Source organism: Pistacia vera, unplaced genomic scaffold, assembly GCF_008641045.1.
Source record: "Pistacia vera cultivar Batoury unplaced genomic scaffold, PisVer_v2 Contig29, whole genome shotgun sequence".
NCBI classification, from domain to species: domain Eukaryota; kingdom Viridiplantae; phylum Streptophyta; class Magnoliopsida; order Sapindales; family Anacardiaceae; genus Pistacia; species Pistacia vera.
In genome coordinates this window covers 498,015-522,098 of record NW_022196101.1, presented here as the reverse complement: position 1 = coordinate 522,098, position 24,084 = coordinate 498,015, and the positions used below count along the sequence as shown (strand labels likewise).

The window sequence follows — 24,084 nt, the reverse complement described above, 5'->3', positions numbered from 1 at the left end:
CCGCCCTCCTCTCTAAGGTTTTCTGCATCGTGAATTTGGGGTTTTAAACTATTGACACAGGTGACCCCACCCAGAGAAGGCCCCGAGTCCTAGTCCGACTAGTTGAACCGACCAGGCCGGACTGGGTTTTAAAACAATGGTTTAAACATTGAAATGATCTATTTAATATGTGTTAATTATAGGTGAGAATTGTAGTTTTTGTTGACGGGTAACAAGGGTGGAATTAAATTCTCTTGAGTGCATATTATGCTTGAGTTTCATATGATATTAGTACACAAAAAATAAAATCATATATATAAAATCAAATCAAATGGAAATTCATTACATAAAAATTTCACATGTTCTCTAAAACAACATGACAAACATTATTGTTCAATTGAATTCTATTTTTAGTGCATAGATAATTAGATATGTTTAGACTTATTAAATTTATTCTTTATATTTTAAACTAAATTTGTCACACAATCAACATAGTCTCTTAGATGATGCGTCCATGGCTCCATCTTTTTAAGGTCCAATGTTAATATTAGGATTTTTAATTATTTAAATTAAAGATGAGATAACCATAAGGGAGAATCTAGATCCAGCTTGAAAGTTGTTATTGGAAATCCCTTTTAGACATGCTACCAAATTGATATCTTTTGCAACTCTTGTATTGTTTTGTAAGCATATTTAGGTATAATCTGCCAGAATTCACCAAGAAATTTAAAAAAAAAAAATGCCACCCCTTTGGTTTATCAAAAAAGATTTAAAATTCCTGTAACTATAAATTTTCAATTTCCTCTTAAGCAAAATTATTTATTAAGTGTTGCTTTAACATGTCTCTGGATGATGTCGTGAACCGTTGCATCTAGTGTCAAATGGATGGATTAACTACCAAGTCAAAATGTATACCAAACGGAAGATCAATTCTTGGAATTTTTCCCACTCCTGTTTTAGCACAATTAACGGTAATAATGTTGATTCTAGAACCACCATTTGTGGCCTGATGATAAAAGAGCAAAGGAGTACAACATATGGGTTCTGAGTTTGAGTTCTTTCGAGTATTAATAGGGGTGGTCACTGAAAGGATCTATCCAACCGTTTACTCCAGGACCTCGGAAGATTAATTAAGTTACACGCAAACTGACCCAGACACCATCAATCATAAAAAAAAAAAAAAAAAAAAAAAAAAAATTAATTGTTGATTCTAGTACAATACCAATTGGTAAGATTTTGAACAGTCATATAAGGGACCAAGGCCTTCTAGTGCCTGGTGGTGGGGAATCGTAGAGTGCCATGCAAAGACAAGCAACTGTAGTTCTCATAGTTAAATTATTAACTTTAACATGTGTAAGCATATTTTTTAAAAGGAAAAACTGTCTAAATAAATGGTTCTAACATTAATATTAACATTTATCTAGAGGGTAGGGTACCATAAATTCCAACAAACCAAATCTCTTATGAAGTCTCTTGCTTTCAAAGAATATGTCCATACACCTAACCAACAAAAAAAGACATGGCAGCAATCAGCTATTCCCTTATTCCCCCCATATAAATTTGCACTATCCCGTCATAGATGAATGCAACTGACCTGAAAGCAAGAATTAATACTATAGGAAGAGAGATTTAAAAAGAGAGAACGAAATGGGCTCCTGGGTTCAACTTCTGCTTCTTGTAGCATGCATTTTTCCAGCTCTGGTTGAATGCAGAGTTCGCCACTACAAGTTCAATGTAAGTACATTAATTGCTTCATACTTTCATTCTGCTACTAAATTAAACCAAGACTGAATATCAATATGTGTCGCTTATTAGAAACTTGTGCATCCAATTTATTAGTTGATAAAACAGATGTTTGGTGTCCTTTTGGGTGACTTATACAGGTAGTGATGAAAAACTCAACCAAACTATGTTCGACAAAGCCCATTGTCACTGTTAATGGGAGGTTCCCAGGACCCACTCTTTATGCCAGGGAAGATGATACTGTGCTCGTCAAGGTCGTCAACCATGTCAAATATAATGTTTCTATCCACTGGTGAGAATTCTAAAGATGATTCATTCAATCTTTAACATAATTAAATGTAATGTTGATTTATTTGATTACACTTAATTTTCCAGGCATGGTATCCGACAACTGAGAACCGGCTGGGCTGATGGACCAGCATATATCACACAGTGTCCAATTCAGCCTGGGCATACCTACATATACAATTTCACAATTACAGGCCAACGAGGCACGCTTCTCTGGCATGCATATATTCTCTGGCTGAGGTCCACTGTCCATGGTGCCATTGTTATCTTGCCTAAGCGTGGAGTTCCATATCCCTTCCCACAACCCCACAAGGAAAAGGTTATTTTAGTTGCTGAGTGGTGGAAATCAGACACTGAAACCGTTATCAATCAAGCTCTCAAATCCGGATTGGCACCTAATGTCTCTGATGCTCACACAATAAACGGCCAGCCAGGGCCCGTATCTAGTTGTTCTTCACAGGGTAGAAATTATGTGAATCAACTTTTGTTTGGTAACAGTCATTAGGCAGGTAACTTTATAATATTCCGAACTCCTTTTCTGTCATGTGCAGGGGGCTATACATTGCCTGTGGAAAACGGCAAAACCTACCTTCTTCGCTTGATCAATGCTGCACTCAATGAAGAGCTTTTCTTCAAGATAGCAGGGCACAAACTCACTGTGGTGGAAGTTGATGCAACTTACGTAAAACCATTCAAAACCGACACTGTTGTAATTGCCCCAGGCCAAACCACTAATGTCCTAGTTACTGCTGACCAAAAAGCTGGAAAGTACCTTGTTGCAGTCTCTTCTTTCATGGACGCTCCAATTGCAGTCGACAACGTGACGGCAACTGCCACATTGCACTATTCAGGCACGCTTGCTAGCACACCCACAACTCTCACGAAGCCTCCTCCACAAAATGCCACCGCAGTTGCCAATAACTTTATAAATGTTAATTGCTTTGAATTTTATATATGCAGGAGTTTGGTTCATGCACTGTCACTTGGAAGTGCATACAACATGGGGACTGAAGATGGCATTCTTGGTTGACAACGGCAAAGACCCAGATCAGTCACTTCTACCACCTCCAAGCGATCTTCCAAACTGTTAAAGCACTCAAAGCAATTTATAGAAAATACAGAGAGTTTCCAGGACGAGTAATGAGATTATGAGATATACAGAAGAAGTTTACAAGAGAGAGCTAATGACAAAGCGATGTACCGGATTCAATATTATTTCTTGAGAAAAATTGCAAATTAAGTTTACTCAAGCATTTTTGAATAAATAATTGTACGAAACTTTGTTAAAGAAATTTACATGGAATTTTTTTTGAGGAACTTGACAAAACTTAGCTTTTCCAAAAGAAATCATCTTGTGATTCTTAATTCCTGTGCTAGATTGAAATAACAAAACAAGGCTCCACCTCATATTGATGATCTGATGTCATTTCAAGAAAGAAAATGAGGGAAACCATATGTTTCTTTCAAAAGAGAAAGTGGGAAACTGGCCTTATGGCTCAACATAATATTCTACGGTTTTGTTTTATAAACTTATGTTTTCCACATCAATATAAGTGCTCTCACTGTCATCCGGTGTCTGTCATTTTACATAAATAAGTAATCAATATGACAAAAATATTCATCTATGACTACAACAAACAATGTAAAAGTTCCCGAAAATGGTCAAGGGCTGTGGTGACTTTTCTTCAGATCCCTCTAACTTGATCAAGGTATATGATTTTAAGATCCCTTGGGTTGGAAATCCCCATAATTGGGTTGAGAGATTTGGATTTCCAAGATTCCTCTAACTCCAAAACTAGTGATGGCAATGGGTCAGGTCGGGCCGGGACTGGGTATCCCTTAGCCTAGGCCCAAGCCCGTCACGGGTATGACAACCTATTTTTATAATGTGAATTTTTAAATATTAATAAATTTCAATTTTTTTTATATTTTTAATTTTAGGAACAATTTTTAAATATTAATTTATTTTTGAATACTCACCAAATATATAACTAACTTTCTACAAAGTGCATCCATCCATCCATCCATCCATGTAGGGTTTGGGAAAAAGAGTATATATATATATATATGTAGGATAATCTTGTAATTAAATATATAATATAAGGGTAATTTAGTATAATTAATACTAAAATTGTCGGGTCGGGCCGAGCCGGGCCAACCCTGAAGACATACCTAAGCCCGGCTCGTACCTGAGGTCGGGTCTTAAAATCAAGCCTAGGTCCAAGCCCACGAACATCGGGTAAAGCCTAACCTTTTCGGGACGGGCCGAGCTGAGTACCTAGAAATATCGGGCCCATTGTCATCTCTATCCAGAACCCTGCAACCCCGGTTTTAGAGGTTTGAGGAGTTTTGGAGAATTCATTCTCTATATCATCATAATGAAACATTTATTTGGGTTCAAAATCTTATCCATAACCAAATTTACTATTTTTCGAACATTTTTACAAGAAAGAATAATAATATTTACTAATAGACATCATTTTCATTCAATATTTTAACACATAATACAAAATGAAAAATATCTACATTAAATCAAAGAACTCTAATTTTTTCAAATTATGAAGGGGTCTAACTTTTTAATCTACAATAGAAATTAATAAATAATTATCGCCAATGTCCGTTAGCTTAAATAAGATGTAGTTTGGATTGGAACATTGAGAACGTGGGTATTTTGATCATTAATCTAACTAAATGGTCAATTCAATAAGGATGAGTATGTGATATTTTTGCTGGACCCGTCAAATGTGATTAAATTTATTATCATATCTCCTATCAACCATTTCACACGTATACAAAAAGACAAAAAATAAACAGATAATGCTAAATACAATCTTTTAGTCGCTCCTCCATTAATCATTTAACACTCTTAAAAAAATAAAAAAAGAAGTAAAAAGACATGTTCCCACCCAAGGTTTGGCAAAATTAAAGTTTCCACCCATAGTTTTATTAATTTTAGATTTTCACCCTTAAACTGACACCATAGCGATTTTTATCCCTAAATTAATAAATTACTTATCCTTAAATTAATAAATTACCTTTTTAACCCTCAAATTAATAAATGGTGCATTTTAACAAGAGACAACACATGTTAGCAAACGTTGCCACCTGCTTTTTATGCCATTTTTTGACGACAGCGACTTTCCTCACTACCACCATCCTTTTTCTTGTGCTTCACACACCAAAACCCCTCTTACCCCGCCCTCGCTGACTATAACAATGGTCAATGGCCAAATTTTGGGTGATTTGTTGCTCACGAAACCATCCCTCCATTTTTTACCAAAACCGACCACTAAAATCCAATCTCTCACCACTCATAGACTCACCAGCCTCTCTTCTTCAAAAGCCTCAACATTCTTGATCGAGTTAGCTCCCCAATCACTGATGACCTCTCCTAGGGTTTCTTGCATGATTTTGTGAGTTGGGGTTGAAATTGGAGTTTTTTTTGGGAGTTGATTGGGTGAACTGGTAGTCTCTTTGGAGTGATTGATTGTTTGGGAGTATTTCTTTACTATTTGGGTGTCTTTTCTGGCCGATTTTCCTACGGTCAGCGACTTACCATTTTACTTCAAATCTGTGCACATCAAGTGTTTGTGAAATTGCCCCAGCCAACCCCGCCAGATAAGGGTGTGGAAATCCGGTTAACCGAACCAGATTGCCCACTTTTCAAACCGAACCGGTTTTTCGGTTCAAGTGATAATCCAAATCGAAACTAGACTGGATTATTCTTGAACCAGTTATTAACTAAACCGAATTATTGGTTCAGTTACTGGTTTATAAACCGGTTTTATAAAACTACCTCTAAATCAGTAAATCTAATTCTAATTTCTAAATATAATCCAATTTACCTTTACACATACCACAATTTTTCACCGTTCTAATTCAAAAATACATACTCTCAATTATCGAATAAGTAAACTAGCCCCTTCAATTTGATGGAAAATTTCCAGTTCACCATCAGTTCATTCCAAGTGCCCATAATGATAGAGACTCTATCAAACCCTCATACATTCCTCAACAAACCATACATTTCTCAACAAATCATTAAACCGAACTAAAAAATCGGTTTTGTCAGTATCAAAAATTGAAATCGAATCGGTTAATTCAAAAAACTAGTTTTTCGGTCCAATTTCAAGGTTTGGTTCAGTTTTTAGTTTTTTATTTTTTTCAGCCTTACCACCCACCTTAATAGATTAAAAATGATAACTTTACCATTTAATCATTATATTAAACAATTTTCTGTTAATTTAAGGGTAGAAATTTGGGATATTTTAAACCAGGGGTGGAAATTTACAATTTCTCCAAACCTTGGGTGGGAACATGCCGTTTAAAAAAAAAAAAATTTGTCTCCTACATGCTTGTCATAATAAGAGTTGAAAGAGTGAGAAAGATAGTGTAAAAGAGGGTGTTTCTAACACTTCTTCTACCTTCAAAATCACAAGCAAAGATCAATCGATACAGCAAGAGTAGATTAATCCCTTAGAAGATAATTGGGCTTCATTCTTTGGAAAAAGGCTTATACCTGCATGGCTAGGTCCCATTAAATAATTAACTAGTTATTCTATTCAAAGAAAAAGCCTTGGGCACCATAGTGGTTTAGAAAGAAGTGACAGTTCTGTACAATAGTAAATGACAAGGTTTGCCTAATTGATACTTTTCCACCCAAAAAAGTTTAAAATAGCACTTTTTCACGCAAAATTAATATTCTATTACTATTCAAAGCCAGTTTCGGCGGCAAAAATTATCCCCGTCACCATCATTTGAACTCCAATCTCCTCTATACAAAAACCCTCTTACTTCGGCACCTGATTTCTCACTGATTTTCGGTCATTGCAAAGTTAGCGTTTCCAACTAATTTTGACGATGAATATTCAATCGATCACCACCATTCGATCCACCAGCCTCCACTCTACAAAAAATTCTTACTCTGACTCCTGGTAACTAGTCGAATGTCAGCTTAGAAAGTGAAGTGTATTTTGGGTATTTAATAAAATATAAATATTGGGTGGGAAAGTGGTATTTTGAAACTTTTTGGGTGATAAAGTCAGTCAAGCAAACTTTGGTGGTAAAAAAACGTTTACTCCAATGCAAAACGATCAAGTTTAGTTGCACACAGGCTTACTGAAAAAATCCTCAGCATGTTGCAAATAATCATGCTTATTGTGAAATTAACCCAGTTTTATATGATTTAACTTTTTTTTTTTTTTTAACTGGATATTATTATTCACAAGTGCACTTGCACATGAACCACTTCAATATTTTGCTTTTATTAATTAGACATTTTTATGGTAGAAAGGATTATTATAAGCTTTTAATAAAAAATAAGATAACTATAATCATTAATCAGCGGTCTTCTAGATCCAGCTTGATAGATCTTATTAGAAATGCTCTGGAGACTTGCCACCAAATACTATATATCGTTTGCAACTCGTGTTTTGTAGGCATATTTGGTACAATCTGGCACAGCATCCACCAAGAAATAGTTAAAATTTGCAGGAATTTTGCTTAAAACATACTTCACAACTATATCACTACATGAGTAACTCAACCCACCTTTTCTGATGATTTCATCAATCAACTCATCAAAACTAACTTCTGTACTCACAGCAATTGCTTTAACTTGTTTACTCTTCCCAATCCACACCCATCAACTTTCTTCCTCTACCCACTCACCAAAATATTCAACACCCAAAATAACTTGTCACATGTCTAATAATAGCCAAGTACCTATAATGCAAGAAAACAAGAATTATTAACTGATATATTAAGGGTTGCCAGATCTTAAAAAGTATCTACAGAGTCACTTAAGTGATATGGTGTATCGCTTAAGCAATTTGGTATATCACTTACTGGATCACTTAAGCGATCTAGTATAAATAAGCCTAACCGCTTAAGCATTTTTCTACCATATACCTGATCGCTTAAGCAATCTGTAGCCATATACCAGACTTATAGCAGATCGCTTAAGCGATCTTCTGTCATATACCTGATCGCTTAAGCGATCTTCAATTTGCTGCATTATATAAAACATACTAGATCGCCTAAGTGATACACTAGATCGCTTAAGCGATCATCAAATCCCGAACACATTTTCAGTCATCTCCACCTACAATAGGTGCTACCACCTCCAACTACCCATAATGCAAGAAAATATTCAACAAATTTCACTCATTTCAATTTGTATTACTTCAAACACAACCAAACAACCTAAACAACTAAATCAAAATCATAACCCAAACTCAATCCATCATTAAATCTTTGTAAATCGAAATATAAAATGCAAAGAGGTGATACACATACTTGGACGAAGTGTCAGTAGGAGGGGGAGGCGAATCTGTGGCAGAGAAGATGTTAATGGCTGAGGAAGAAGAAGAAGAAGATGTAGAGGAAGGATGAAGAAGAAGATGTAGATGAAGCTTAGAAGAAATAGCAACCAGGGGAGGGATGCGTAAATGGTGGGAGGAAGAAGAAGGAGGTGTTTGGGTTTGTTTACAAGAATTTCAGGTTTTTTGGGACATATTATAATTTTTAAAAGATTACACAATACTTCATTAATCCTAATTAACCACTAATCATGTTTAATTAACCTTAATCGACATTAAAACTATTTACTTAACACTTTAAAACTACATAGCCTTTTAATTAAATTTGAACTTCGTTTGGAATCTCCCATGTTGAAACTTGAAAGTAATTACTAATTACAGGGATATGGTCCCAAATATCATCATTGACTTTCCCCAAACAATAATCTTCCTTCATACGACAACTAACTATGAAACAACAAATCTCCCAGGGTGTGTTTGTTTTGTTATTTTGGATAGGATTTTGGGAATAATATTGGGTAGTTGAATAGGGTGAGTATTACAAGGTAAAATTTAAAAATTAACAAAAAAACCCCTTAGATTTGCTAATTTAACTAAACAACCCAATATATAAAAAATTTGTAAAATGACAAAAACACCCCCACCCACCACAATGCCAGATTCCGGCCACCACCGCCAGAATCTGGCAAAATCTGCCATTACGACTCAGATCGGTCGTATCTTGCCGATGGTTTGTTGATCTAGCCGGAAAAGGCCAGATCTACTGCCAGATCTGATCGTTAACGGTCGCAAAAGGCCAGATCTAGCCGTCAGAGATGGCTAAAGAGTTGGTCGTCGTTGACCGTCAACGACGGCCATTTCTTTGGCTGTTGTTGATGGCCAGATCCCAGATCGGTGAATAATGTTTGAAAAGTAACCTGCCCGACCCAACCCGTGGCGGGCTAGTGGTTTTGACGGGTTTGTCACTTGTTAGGGTTGGCTAGCCCAGCCCGGCCCGCCAACCCTAACCCGCTGGGTTAGGTTGCGGGTCGAGTCAGGTTAGCCCCCTTTTTTGATTTGTTTTGTTTTCTTTAGTTAACTTTTCAAATGAATAATTAACATTTATAAATGAATAAATGTAATTGTTTTTAGTTAACTTTTCAAATATCAATAATTCAATTAAATTAATTTTTTTTTTTTTGTTAACATTTCAAATATTAATTCAATTTTAATACAATAAAATTGTAATATAAGAAAAATTAGATTTATTCATTTATCAAAAAATAAAATAAGAAATTACGACAATTATTGCCTCGTTAAACACCTCACCAAGAAAAACCCAATGGGACAAAAACTATTAGTAAACGGTCCCGTATACGCAGCGGAAACAAAAATTATAATATAACAGGATCGTTTGTGAGCCAAGATCAAGGGTATGATTTTACAATTTATATTAAATAAAATCTGCAGAAATATTCAACATGAGTTAAGAGAAACAAACGCACGTTTGGAGGCTCCACCACGATTGTCTTTGAACGTTTTGCTACCGATCCAAGTGTAGGATCGAACTTGCGTAGTCTACACGAAGACAATCTCAAAAGAATCAAAGAGGGATTTGCTAGATCCTCTTTGGCTTCAAGATTAAGAAGAAAACAAATCAACTGAAATTGATTTTAGGCTAAGGTGTTTCTGCCGTGGGAGTGAAAAGAGAAGGCTCTGTGTGTGTGTTATTTTCAAAGAAAAATCAATTCATCATATTTTAATTAACACACACTTCTTTTTTATAATAAAATCAAAGTTGCCCTAATCCCATACGGATAGGCTTGGGCTCCAACCCAAACGCCCCATGTTGCCAAACACTCCCAATTTGATTTATTTTATTTTCCATCATTATCTCAATTAAAATCAATTAATATATATTTAAATATATATAACATTTAACAATAATGATAATATATTTAAATATGTGCGAACACACATTTAAAGTAATTTTACTTATTAATTTTTCTAACAAATTAAATAAAGGCTACAAACTCAGCAAATTTAATTGCACTGTGAATTACCAAAATACCCTTTCGCCTTAAAAGACGAAAACGTCCTTCTTTCTCTTGGATCTTAAATTGTCTTCTATGTGTGTGACCCATAGGTCTTATCATACGGCATGTATAGTATGCGATTAACACCATAATCGTCTCACTAATACCAGACCAAGATTGGCCCCTAGCAAGGCATCATGGCCACCCGATAGATTCGGATTCAGCAAAGTAGCTACCTGTCAACGATATGGTTACCGTGCAATCAATCTTTCATCTACGTTATCTCGACGTGACGAAGGCATAGAAATAGTGTCAACTTCGGTTACCCTCGATATTATTTATCAGTTTCTGGACACATGACCCGTATTATAAACTGGATAGAGCAACAACTCAATCCACTGTGCTGGATAGAGCAACAACTCAATCCCACTGTGGCCACAGTTTTAGTGTCATTGTCATATACTGAATTGCGTCGTGAGATAACTTTCTCCCATACCCGGGAGTGATGAATCCTCTGTCAATCCACCATAGTCTTAATAACATCCTTGATGCAGCCAATCACCACCGTATTGACAGCTCTGAAAAGAACTGCGTTAGACTAGTGGCAAACTACACCAATCGGTGCACAAGGCGCTCCGGTGATCTCAAGTCTAAGGATCACATGCACCACCATTCGTTAGAGGATTTGTTCCATAGACACTGGGGGTTACCATCCTATGGAATCTCTGGTGGGTCAGTCCAGTGAACTTGCTGTGGTGTATCGCCTACAGCAAGCACCATGTGTTTCACCAGTGTAACGTCCCACTTGAGGTACGTACTTAAGATTTACTGTATTACTTAACAGTTCATTAATTCAGTTTCAATTGAGTTTGTAGTTTTATTGGTTAAGTGTTTGCCTTGGTTTTGGTTGAGATTTGGTGAATTTTGGAAATCAATCTGCCGGGGAAAGGAGAATCTTCGCGGCGGCGATGAGGTGCTGCACCCAGGGTAGGTTATGCCGTGTTTCGCCAGGGTGACGGAGTGTTCTTCGCCGCGGCGAAGAGCTTAACAAAAAAATTTCTTGAGCTTCTAGAGAATTCTTCCTTTGGGGCATAATGACCTTTCACCCCCAATTAGAGGAAAAGTAGGGAGTAAAATGAAAAGAAATTAGTAGAGAATGTGTTGGTAATAAGGATGTATTTGTAAAGAATCAAAAGATATAGATGGAATTTTTAAGGAAGAGCAAGGGCAAATGGGAAACTATATATTATATATAATATATATATATATATATATATATTATGTAATAAGAGCTCAAGAGTAGAAACCCTAGCATCTATCCTCCATTCATGCCATTCTCTACTCAAATCTCTCAAATTCTTCACTAGATTTCCAAGGAAATTCATAGATTTTGGGTATTTTTGAGTGGATTTTCAATCCTAAGCATCCAAAGGTAAGATTCTTGCATCAAGATGTGAGATTAAATTTTAAAGTTTTGAATTCTTATGGTTTTATATGCTTAGGGTTTAAGAGGAAATGGAATTCTATCAAGGAGAGATTATAGTGTTGGAGTTGCTCAAATTCAAGGTAAGTAAATCCAAACTAAATTGAGATTTAAGAACTTATTTGAGTAGAAATTGTGTATGTATATGTATGTATTATGCTTGCTGAGAAATTGAGATGTTATGAGTATGTATCTATGTTGATATGAATTTAATTGAGTTATGAGAAGTGTTGTGATTGTATGAGGATGAGTTGAGTTTGATTGAAGTTGGAGGGAGTTATGAGCAAACCCTATGGGAGTGTTTTTGCCTTGACAGGGAATTAGAGTGTATGAAGGAGTTTTTCTCTCATTTTGGCTGATTAAAGAGAAGAGTAGAGTTATAGATAAGTAGAGCTTGGGTATGCACATGAGTTATTTGAGGAAATGCCTAAGTGAAATCTACCCTGTCACAGTTGTAACTTTCTAAGTGAATTTTGGGCATCTTACGGATTGAACTGGGCTAAAACCAAAACATCAAAATTGTAGCCCTGTTTTTAAGCTTTACAACGAGACCAAAACCGTTGCAATCCAATGTGTATAACGCAAGTTATGCCTTTTTTAGTGTAACCTGTGCAGAATGACGATTTTAGAGCAACATTGCATTTGTTCATTTCATGAGTGCATTAATAAGCATGAATCATCCATCTGCATTAGTTATGCATTAGAGAAAGAGTAGAAAAAGAGTAGAGAACTTTGAGTGTGAGCTTTCTTAAGATAAAAGAGAGAGAAAAAGAGAAGAGAGTAGGTTGTGCGATGGGGAACCCGTGAGTTATGGGTAGAGTATTCCCGCATGTACGCCGCATTGAGAGAGCGGCATGAGTATGAGAGAGAGAAGTGGTGTAGCCCGTAAGAGTGCATGCAGATGAGGGCTATACCCGAGAGTACCCGAGAGAGAGAGATTATACACTCACATGGCCAAGAGTTCTGAATCCATGCATAACCGAGTCCGATCGGCTAGAATAAGTAGAAGTGACGTAGAGTGGGAGCGAGTCCCGGCCGTGCCTCCGGTAAGATGAGGCCGTGACTACTAAAGAGAGTTAGTAGAAAAAGTTATGAGAAAGAGAAAATAGAGAGAAGTGTAAGAGAGAGAGTAAACGAGAATTGCAAGGAAAGAATTAGAGAGAGATAGTTACAGGGATAGATGCGTAGAGGATTTACTTACTGAGCATTATTTGTGCTCACCCCATTGTTTTTCATATTTTGTAGGATCTAGGTGAGGACACGGTCGGATGGACGTCGGCAAGCGAAGGGAGATGGCTACACTGTCCATCTTATTTTTGATGTTTTGTACATGTTACAATGTTTGTGAAAAGAATGTTTATGTACATATATATGTTTAATGAAAGAAAAATTTGGGTCCAACTATTTATGTTATTTTACATGTGTTTTCATTATGTGCATATTTTATGAGTATTTGAATAGAATGGAGTTATTACAACCAGGTTGTCACCATACAACCAGGTTGTCACCAAACAACCTTGACAAGTGAGATCAGTCACTGTCTTTCGACAGGGTCGTTCAACACTATGATAGCCTTACCGTATTATCTGTGCCCTTACTTCAGAATAATACTGGGGCTACGGACGTTTCTAGAATGGCCACCATATGTGCTCATAGGGTTCTCACTATCAAGATTTGAAACATTTGATACCCTCGTCACGGTTCTACCATTCTAAGGACATATATCAATACATATTGCAATAATAATGATTTACGCGATATAGAATAAAATGCCTTTTATTGATCAATGAACATTATTACAAATAGTCAATTTTACAATAATTGATTGGCTCTAGGGCATCTACTCTAACAAAAACTTGATAAAGAAAAAAAATGCAATAATTGACAATTAATTTACAAGTTACAATTTACAAAACAACTAATTTGGGGGTTGACTAGGACCTCTCTCATCCGTATCATCTACATTACAAAATTGAAATGATTCTATCAAAGTATCGTCGACAACCTCATATTGATCTTGAAGGCGCAACCGTTCCTAATCTCGAAGACATGTGAGGACTTCAATCATTTTTTGTGAAAGTTTAGTCCTCCTTTCATTTAAAATTATTCCACTTGCACTAAATGTTTGTTCGGATGAGACGGTTGAGACATGAACAGCGAAAACATCCAAGGAAAGTGTTGATAATACCGAAAAAATACATTTTCTGGTTTTCCAATATTCTAAGACATCAAAGTTGGCTCTTCGTTGTGGATCTGCTAGTAACATTTTGGGGGTTCCCAAATATTGTTGAAGCTTGTTACTCTATGACTGAATGGGGGATAGTATATTCGTTGTTGGTGCTTCTGAAGAGAAAGGCTGTGCTTCGGATTTGGGTCCTCTTCGGCCTATTAAGTGCACTCCAGGAGTAGAAGTCTTCATTTGTTTCTTCTGATGCAACTTCCCTGGGTATTTAGGCTCTTTACGGGTTCCTATACCTGTTTTCATATTGGAAATATACCTCTGCAAGACAATTTCTTACCTCTCCTAGTTGATTGGCATATGTTTCGTTTTGTAAATTTTCAGATAATGTGTCTAAACCATTTTCTAAACCTACTAATTTAATTTTAGGATCAAATATAGCACCTAAACAATAAAGAAAAGGAACGGGTTTCCAATATTTTAAAAAAAAAAAATTTCATTGCCTTTATTGGTCCCGCTAAAATTTCATTGTTTTTGTTTTTTTTTTGTAAATAACTCTGAAATTTTTATAATTGTATGTATTATCAATGGACTAGTAGGATAATACATACCAGAAAGTTGTAAAGTGGATTGGTAAAAAATTTTAAGAAGAGATTGAAATATTTTAGCTATATGTCAATCATTTTCTACTAAATAATGAGGACCTCTATTATTTGCTACAAAATAACTAATTAAATTTGCATAAGATAAACATGAATCAATCATTAAATAAGTACTATTCCATCTAATAGGCATGTCTAATGCAAAAGTTCTAGGAGATATATTTAATTTTATACAAGCATCTTGAAATTCAGCATTTCTTTCATTACTACTAATAATCCAAGCTAAAGAATCCCTAATTCTATCAATATTATCTTTAATTGTTTTCATAGCACTTTTCACAATTAAATTAATAACATGACATGCACAACGTTGGTGAAAAAACTTCAAATTGTTATAAAAATATAATTAATTTAAAAAAAATCTATAGATGTATTATTAGTACTTGCATTATCTAAAGTTAAATTTATTATTTTATTAATAACATCATATCTTTTAAAACTTCAATAATTTTATTATAAATTTGTTGACCACTATGATCCACATCCATTAATCTAAATCTTAATAAAGATTTATTCAATTTACATTTGTTATCAAAATAATGACTAGTCACACAAATATAATCTTGTTTAGCTCTACCACTCCAAATATCGGCAGTTAGAGCCACACTAACATGACAACTATGTATTTTATTTTTTAATTCTAATTTTATTTTCCCAAACAATTTTATTAAATCATTTCTAGTTGCAGTTTTAGAATAACTTTTAAATCCTGGAAAAATGAATTTTTAATAAATCTTTCAAAATATTTATCTTCAGCCATATTAATAAGTTGATCAGTTGCAATAATATACAAAGCTAATTGTTCCTTATATACATCAGAATTATAATGTCAAGTAGTACCCATATTAGTTATTTGAGTTTAATTGGTTTCTCTATTTCCATGTTGAGCAATATGTTTATTAGCATGCCTTTTTAAAGTACTAGTACTATTACCTGAATCAGCTTTATAAATATTACCACAATACTTGCATCTTGCTTTCTTCACTTGAACTTCATTTTCTATCTCGTAAAATTTATCGAAATGAACCCAAACGTCTGATGTGTGTCTGTCGTTGGTTTCGACAACAGTTGATGAACCCGCTTCAACTTGAGATGAAGTTGGACAAGGAAAACGATTACGAGGACGACTTCTAGAACCACCAGGAGCTATAGTAGCATGGGGAGGAATCGGAGGAATATTATGAGGTGTATCAGATTTTGAGACCGGGAAAGTAGGATTATTTGAATCTACTGCATTTATGTTAGTAAATTTAGGGGGACAAGGATAGTAGTTTCCTTCATTATCAAAATTGATGGGATGGAAATATCTATCCATTGTAGAAAAAAAAAAAATTGATATAGAAGAAATACAAAAATTAAAGAAGGAGAATTGAAATTTGGAAATATGAATTGAAAATTGCAAAAACTAATAAAAATTAAAATGAGAGCAAATTGACAAACAAAGAGAATAATTGAGAGATTGCAATAGAGATTAGAGAAAATGAGAAAATTTGGGATGTGAGGAAATATGAAAGTTTAGGGCCTATTTATAGAAAAAAATGGGAAAAGAAAATGACAAAAAAGACCCCTCCAACTGCTATAAAACGGCTATATTTCAAGGGTAAAAGGGGTATTTAAAAAAAATTTATTTTTTTTCGACCGACCCGCGGGTTGGCGGGTTCTTTTAAGAAAAACAAAATAGCAACCTGTCGGGTTGCCATATAACAACCCGGCCTGCCCAAGGGTTGCATAAGGGTCAGGTTCAACCCGACCCGCCTTATAGGCAGTCTGAGTTGAACTCTCTTTAATGCGGGCTGGGTTAGGGTTGATCCGCCAACCCGACTCATTTGTTCCAATAAAGTGAATAAACGGCAATTTTCGATCGTTTTTAGGCTATTGTGATAGATTCCGACCACCATCGATGATGGTTTTTAGAATTTGGCAACAATGGGCGGGTGGGATTGTTTTTGTTAATTTTTAAACTTTGTTTTCTAGAGGTGTTTAATTAAGTTAATAAACTTAAGGGATCTAAAAGTAATTAAAAAAATTAAATAGTATTTCTCAAATAATTAAACAAACAAGTATTTTGGGAATATGATAGGGAATAGGTTTTGAAATAATAAAACAAACAAGCCCAATATCGTCGGGTGCGTTTGGTGTAGTATTTTGGATAGGATTTTGAGGATAGTATTGGATTGTTGGATAGGGGAGTATTACGAGGTAAATTTGAAAAATTTATGAAAAAGCCCTTAGGTTTACTAATTTAATTAAAGACCCTACTATATAAAATGACAAAAACACCCCCACCACCTACAGTGTCAGATTCCGACCGCCACCGCTGGAACCTGACCGAAAAATTTCGTTACGGCACAGACCGATCGGATCTGTGCCGTAACGCATCATTATGGCCTTTTCCGGTCAGATCCACCACGGATCTGGCCGGAAAAGGCCAGATCTACGGCCTGTTATGGCCGTCGACGGCCGGAAAGGCCAAAACGATGGCCATCTTTGGCCGTCAGCGAAGATGTGGCCGTCGTTTTCGGTCAACGACGGCCATTTCTTTGGTCGTCGCTGACGGTCAGATCTGACTGGAAAAGACCAGATCGGTGTAATTTTGGCCATTTATGGTCGGAATTTAGGCCATTGTACAGATTCCGGCTATCACCGGCGGTGGTTGCCGGAATCTGACAAGTTGGGTTGATTGGGGGGTTTTTGTTAATTTTTAAAAAAAATTCAGGGGGCATTTAGTGAAATTAATAATTTTATGGGGTCAATTAAAAAATAGGATAATATTTCTGGAATAATGTGCCAAACATTATTTGGAGAATAGGATTGGGAATATGGATAAAAATAGGGAGCCAAACGCACCCGTCGTTGTCTTTCCCCGAGCAAAAAATCTTCCTTCAAACGACAGCTAGCTATAATACAACAAATCTCAAATCCACTAAAACCTTCCACACTGTCTCTTCAATGGCACAACATCTAGCTCTACCTCTTTTGCTCCCAATCCCACCGCCCATAAAGCCGCTCTTTCTTAATCAAAACCATCACAATCCTCAATCCACAACGCCCTTATCACCACCACAACAAACGACTTCACCATCTCCCTCTTTCACTCCTCTTCTTCAAGACTTCCTTCACCAACAAAACCCCTCGCACACTTCTTCACAACACTTTAACTCTCCATCTTTCATACCCAGAAACAGAACCCGAATTGGGAAGTCACGTGACGTTAACCACGGGAAACCCTGGTCAAACCACCACCTCTCCGATGCAGGTCAGCGGGTTCTCCAATGTTTAATTGATGAATCTTTCGATGTGAAAGATATTGATAGTGTTTTGTTACAGTTATTTGAGTCATATCGGGAAAACCCAGATGTAATGATTGATGGTTTGAGTTTTGATATGTTGGGTATTGTTAAGGGTTTAGGGTTTTACAAGAAATGTGACTTGGCGTTGAGTGTGTTTGAGTGGCTTAGGAGTCGTAAAGATTGTGAGTTGGTCTTGAATGGTTCTGTTATACCTGTAATTATTAGCATGTTAGGGAAAGAAGGTAAAGTTTCGNAATTAGAAAAACACCCTCACCCACCCATACTTGTCAAATTCCGGCAACCACCGACAGGCTGAGATTGGAGGATGTGGTGACTAGGGTTTTAAAAATCGAAAGAAAATGGGGACAAGGGTGCGTTTGGTTCAATATTAGTATACTTTTTTAATTACTTTAGACCCTTAAATTTATTAATTTCAAAATACCCCAAAAGAAAGTTTAAAAATTAGAAAAACACCCTCACCCACCCATACTTGTCAAATTCCGGCAACCACCGTCGGTGGTAGCTAGAATCTATCACAACGACCTACACCACGATCGGAACTGGTAGGTAATTCATTGATCTGGCCATCAACGACGGCTAAAGAAATAGTCATTGTTGACCGAAAACGATGGTCATATCTTTGGTCGTCGACCAAACTTTTGCGGCTGTCGACGACTACATTTAGTCGTAGATCTGGTCTTTTCTGGCTAGATCTATAGTGGATTTATCCAAAAAATGCCATATCGTTTTTCAGTCAGATTCCGACGGTGGTGGCTAGAATCTAGCATTGCAAGTGATGGGAGTGTTTTTTTCATTTTAGAAAATTTTTATATATTGGAGTGTTTAGCTGAATTAACAAATTTAGGGAGTTTTTTAAAAATTTTTAAATTTTATCTCGTAATACTTTTCTATTCAACTATCTAATATTATTCATAAAATCCTATCTAAAATAATAAACCAAACGAGGATTTGTATTTTAGGGAAAATGAATTTGATTTAGGAAAACTGAAATTTGAAACTCAGGGATAGGATGCCACGTAATGATGTTCATGACGTGTGCGAGTGATATATATGTGTAGCATTTTTGCGGAAGTAATCGCAGTAAACCAACAAGCTCAAATTCCACTGAAACCTTCCACAGTCCACACTCTCTCTTCAATGGCACAAAATCTAGCTCTGCCTCTTCTCCTCTCAAACCGACCGCCCATAAAGCCTCTCTTTCTTAACCAAAACCAACACAATCCTCAATCCACAACGCCCTTATCACCACAACAACAAACGGCTTCACCACCTCCCTCTTTCACTCCTCTTCTAAAAGACTTCCTTCACCAACAAAACCCCTCGCACCCTTCTTCACAACCCTTTAACTCTCCATCTTCCATACCCAGAAACAGAACCCGAATTGGGAAGTCACGTGACGTTAACCGTGGGAAACCCTGGTCAAACCACCGCCTCTCCAGTAAAGGTCAGCGGGTTTTCCGATCTTTAATTGTTGAATCTTTTGATGTGAAAGATATTGATAGTGTTTTGTTACAATTATTTGAGTCTTATCGGGAAAACCCGGATGTAAAGATTGATGCTTTAAAATTTGATGTGTTGGCTATTGTTAAGGGTTTAGGGTTTTACAAAAAACGTGACGTGGCGTTGAGTGTGTTTGAGTGGTTTAGGAGTCGTAAAGACTGTGAGTTGGTCTTGAATGGTTCTGTTATAGCTGTAATTATTAGTATGTTAGGGAAAGAAGGTAAAGTTGCGGCTGCGGCTTCGTTGTTGAATAGTTTGCATAAAGATGGGATTGATATTGATGTTTATGCTTATAATTCATTGATAATTGCTTATGCTAAAAATGGGAGGTATAGGGAGGCTGTGATGGTGTTCAAGAAAATGGAGGAGGAGGGGTGTAAACCTACTTTGATAACTTACAATGTGATTCTGAACGTGTATGGGAAGATAGGTATGCCCTGGAATAAGGTTATGACTCTAGTAGAGGGAATGAAGAATGCCGGAATTGCCCCAGATTCTTATACTTATAATACGCTTATAAGTTGTTGTCGGCAGGGTTCCTTGCAAGAAGAAGCAGCTTGGGTTTTTGAGGAAATGAAATTAGCGGGTTTTAGTCCAGATAAGGTTACTTATAATGCCTTGTTGGATGTTTATGGGAAGTCTAGGCGGCCCAAGGAAGCCATGGAGGTATTAAGGGAGATGGAGGTTAATGGTTGTTCACCCAATATTGTGACTTACAATTCATTGATATCAGCTTATGCCAGACATGGTTTGTTGGAAGAGGCGGTGGAGCTTAAAAACCAGATGGTGGAAATAGGGATTCAGCCTGATGTTTTTACTTACACCACCCTCATATCAGGGTTTGAGAAAGCCGGGAAGGATGACTCTGCAATGAATGTTTTTGAGGAGATGATAAGTGCAGGGTGCAAGCCACATATATCTACTTTTAATGTTTTTATTAAGATGCATGGAAACAAGCGAAAGTTTGTGGAGATGATGAAGGTTTTTGATGAGATCAAGACTTGCAGTTGTAAACCGAACATTGTTACATGGAACACACTTCTGGCAGTATTTGGGCGGAATGGGATGGACTCGGAAGTGTCAGGTCTGTTCAAGGAAATGAAGAGGGCTGGGTTCATTCCTGACAGGGACACTTTCAACACCCTAATTAGTGCATACAGTCGTTGTGGTTCTTTTGACCAAGTCATGGCTGTTTATAAGAGAATGCTGGAAGCTGGGGTTAGACCGGATCTTTCCACTTACAATGCTGTTTTGGCAGCATTGGCCCGGGGAGGGATGTGGGAACAGTCTGAGAAAATACTTGCTGAAATGAAGTATGGTCGGTGTAAACCCAATGAGCTAACATACTGTTCTTTGCTTTATGCTTATGCCAATGGCAAGGAGATTGGGCGGATGCTTGCTCTTGCAGAAGATATATTCTCTGGTCTGATTGAACCTCATGCTGTGCTCTTGAAGACCCTTGTTTGGGTTAATAGTAAAAGTGGCCTCCTTATAGAAACAGAGCGTGCCTTCTTAGAGTTGAAGCAAAAAGGATTTTCCCCTGACATAACCACTCTAAATGCCATGATTTCGATTTATGGCAGGAAGCAGATGGTTACCAAAACAAATGAGATCTTGAACTTCATGAATGAGAGTGGGTTCACTCCTAACTTGACAACCTACAATAGCTTGATGTATATGTACAGCCGTTCTGAAAATTTTGGGAAGTCCGAACAGATGTTAAGGGAAATTTTGGAAAAAGGATTGAAACCTGATATAATATCTTATAATACTGTCATTTATGCCTATTGTAGAAATGGTCGGATGAAAGAGGCTTCACGGATATTTTCGGAAATGAGAGATTCTGGCCTTGTTCCAGATGTAATCACCTACAATACCTTTGTTTCAAGTTATGCAGCTGATTCATTGTTTGTGGAGGCTATTGATGTGGTTCGAAACATGATCAAGCAAGGATGTAAACCAGACCAGAGGACATACAACTCCATTGTAGATGGTTATTGTAAAATCAGTCGTAGAGATGAGGCAATCACGTTTGTTAACAATCTTTCCAAGCTTGATCCAGACACATCTAAGAGGGAAGAATGCAGGTTAGCAGACCGTATAGCAAAGAAATGGTCATAGAGGTAACTTTTTCCCAACTTCCTATATCTCTACAAGCATTGATATTCTTCTTCGGAGTGTCATTATCTCCAAAATTTCTGGTTTGTACACACTATATTTATTCTATCATAACACGTTGTGTATGCAAAAAATAATCCCAGAAAAGAAACTATTCTCATCATGAGATGTTTGTCATGTGGGCATGCTCGAACTTTATTTTGAAACAAAGAGACGTTCATTCACAACGGTAAATTTCATCTTCTTTTTTCTGACATTTGAGAGGTACATGTATGGAATATGCCCTGATAAATATGCTATTGAAATGAAATGAACCTAGACAATTCCTTTTAACTTTCTTTGTGCTCTCCCTCTCTTTTGCTTTTGTGACCTTTCAGTAGAGATGGCCCAATTTGTAATCACTCTTTTACAACATGTGTTGCTGAACTATAATGCTCTGAGCATGCCAATCTTGACTTGCATTTCAGGATACAACTTTCTAGTCTTTGGTTTGACGTTAACTTAATTAACTTAATTGTCCATACATATCACTTTTTCATAAGCATGGAGCCACCTTAAAAAAAAAAAATAAACTGCGATGTTTGATTTGGAATTCTGAGACTCTGTTGGTTGGATAACGTTATCAAATCAGTTTGTTAGGAATACCTAAAAGATAACAGTGCATTATTTTTGTACTTTTTCTCTTTGTAGTTTGAGATCAATTGCATGATTTAAGTAACATTTAACCAATCGAAATCACTCTGAAAAGTTTTTGATGAAGCTTTAAACCCTAATTTTTATTTTTTTAAAGAAAGAAAGAAAGAAAGAAATATATATGATACTTATTATAGAGTTATGCAATTACAACGGTGTACTACGTTGATATTGGGTTGTGAGAGAGCTCTAATATATTGAGTTCAAAGGTTTTATTGATTTGATAATGTTATTGGTCATCGGTCACAAGTATAATTTCATAAATAAAATATGTCAATTGCAACCATATAATCTAAAAAATAAAGTAAACCATTAATAATATTATAATTAAAATAAAATATTCTAATTGCAATGTGATAGAACCCCAACTTATATTTGCAAAAGGAATAAAAGGGCTAAGTAGCGTGGGGTTGCAAGTGGAAAAGTTGATTATCCACGTGGCAATGACAATAGATTGTGTGTGACATTTTTGGGTATAAATATAGGAATATGATTTGTAAAAGGGGAGAACATTTTAGTGGGATTTTAGAAGGGAGGTCACTAGCTCCTTGAATTGCTAGGCTATCTTTAAATTCGTTGTCATTTACTTTCGTTGCTTTTCAATATATTGTTATCTTTGTCTTACAATTGCGCAATACAGTATTTAATTCATATAAGTTGATTTCTCTTGTCATTGAATTGTGATCGTGATTTACTGCTCTGTTTGGTTGTGTTAAGTGTCAAGGTTCTCATCACAATGTTATAATCACAATAATAAAACACTCGGTTCTAATGCAAATGTACCTCTCTCAGCTTTCCCAATTTTTGTCATCATCCACGTACAGATTAGACTGTTTATTTCATTTTCGTTTCACTTTATTTTATTTTATTATTTTGCTTTTTAACTTTTAGTTTATTCGGTTGTTGGGTTAGATTTGATTAGACAGTGGAAAGATCTTAATATTGCTTTTTAAGGAAAAAAAAAAAAATGGATTTTGTGGACTGCTTAGATGCATAAAAATCTCGATTTTATACGTTGAAAGAATCAAGTGCTTTCCACAAAGAGCTAGATTGAAGAAGGCAATAGGACGCTTTTGTTGCATTAAGACAGGCTCAATTCCACTTCCTGAAGCATCACACTCCAATATAAAAGACTTCGAAAAATCTGGCAAGGCAAGCACTAGAGCCATGGTCGTTGCATGTTTAAGCTCTTGAAAGGCTGACTCTGCCGACAAAGTCCATGAGAACGCGTCCTTCTTGAGCATTTGAGTAAGTGGACCTGCAATTTTACCATAGTTTTGGATAAATTTGCGGTAATACCCGGTCAAACCCCAAAAACCCACGCAAGGCCTTTGGTGTTGATGGCTTTGGCCATTCCTTCATTGCCTCCACTTTTTGAGGATCTACAGCAACTCCTGAATGTGGCCCAGATATTGAACCTGTCTTTGACCAAATTGGCACTTTTGTTCCTTCACAAAGAGATGGTTAGCACGCAGGATGGACAAGGCAGTGGCAAGATGTGACAAATGCGCATCCCATGTACGGCCATAAATTAAAATGTCATCAAAAAGACAAAAAGTACCAATTTAAACTTACGTGAATGATCCTCGAATATTTCGTTCATCAATGCTTGAAATGAGGATGGAGCATTGGTTAAGCCAAAAGGCATGACCTAAAATTCATAATGTCCATAGTGGGTGCAAAAGGTCGTCTTTGAAACGTCCTTAGGATTGACACAAATTAGATGATATCCAGATCAGAGATCCAACTTTGAGAAGTATTGTGCCCTATATAGGGCTGTGCAAAAAAAATCG

At 36.3% G+C, this 24,084-nt stretch overlaps 3 protein-coding genes across 4 annotated transcripts; all 3 read left to right on the top strand.

The window, feature by feature from the left end:
• Window positions 1-1,585: 1,585 nt before the first annotated feature.
• LOC116134593 (laccase-4-like) lies at window positions 1,586-3,308 on the top strand. The gene is made up of 5 exons (XM_031420277.1): window positions 1,586-1,713; window positions 1,863-2,014; window positions 2,098-2,471; window positions 2,562-2,930; window positions 2,971-3,308. Exons 1-5 carry the CDS (start codon window positions 1,627-1,629, stop codon window positions 3,099-3,101), a joined length of 1,113 nt encoding a protein of 370 aa, XP_031276137.1. The 5' UTR covers window positions 1,586-1,626; the 3' UTR covers window positions 3,102-3,308.
• A 14,277-nt stretch (window positions 3,309-17,585) lies between these two features.
• LOC116134592 (pentatricopeptide repeat-containing protein At5g02860-like) lies at window positions 17,586-18,737 on the top strand. The gene is made up of 2 exons (XM_031420276.1): window positions 17,586-18,206; window positions 18,714-18,737. Exons 1-2 carry the CDS (start codon window positions 17,619-17,621, stop codon window positions 18,735-18,737), a joined length of 612 nt encoding a protein of 203 aa, XP_031276136.1. The 5' UTR covers window positions 17,586-17,618.
• Window positions 18,738-19,076: 339 nt separating this feature from the next.
• On the top strand, window positions 19,077-23,570 carry LOC116134581 (pentatricopeptide repeat-containing protein At5g02860-like). 2 transcript variants are annotated; one of them, XM_031420267.1, is made up of 2 exons: window positions 19,077-21,603; window positions 23,084-23,570. In XM_031420267.1, exon 1 carries the CDS (start codon window positions 19,118-19,120, stop codon window positions 21,599-21,601), a length of 2,484 nt encoding a protein of 827 aa, XP_031276127.1. In that variant the 5' UTR covers window positions 19,077-19,117; the 3' UTR covers window positions 21,602-21,603; window positions 23,084-23,570. The 2 variants fall into 2 exon arrangements, with proteins under 2 accessions (XP_031276127.1, XP_031276128.1); XM_031420268.1 differs by lacking the exon at window positions 23,084-23,570 and adding an exon at window positions 21,742-22,059.
• Window positions 23,571-24,084: the final 514 nt, after the last annotated feature.

What these genes read in the sequence shown, in the direction of transcription:
- LOC116134593 (XM_031420277.1), top strand. Translation starts at nt 1,627, where the DNA reads ATGGGCTCCTGGGTTCAACTTCTGCTTCTTGTAGCATGCATTTTTCCA. An exon ending in TTCGCCACTACAAGTTCAAT is followed by an intron (nt 1,714 to 1,862) that starts GTAAGTACATTA and finishes TGACTTATACAG; the next exon opens with GTAGTGATGAAAAACTCAAC. An exon ending in ATCTAGTTGTTCTTCACAGG is followed by an intron (nt 2,472 to 2,561) that starts GTAGAAATTATG and finishes TGTCATGTGCAG; the next exon opens with GGGGCTATACATTGCCTGTG.
- LOC116134592 (XM_031420276.1), top strand. Translation starts at nt 17,619, where the DNA reads ATGGCACAACATCTAGCTCTACCTCTTTTGCTCCCAATCCCACCGCCC.
- LOC116134581 (XM_031420267.1), top strand. Translation starts at nt 19,118, where the DNA reads ATGGCACAAAATCTAGCTCTGCCTCTTCTCCTCTCAAACCGACCGCCC.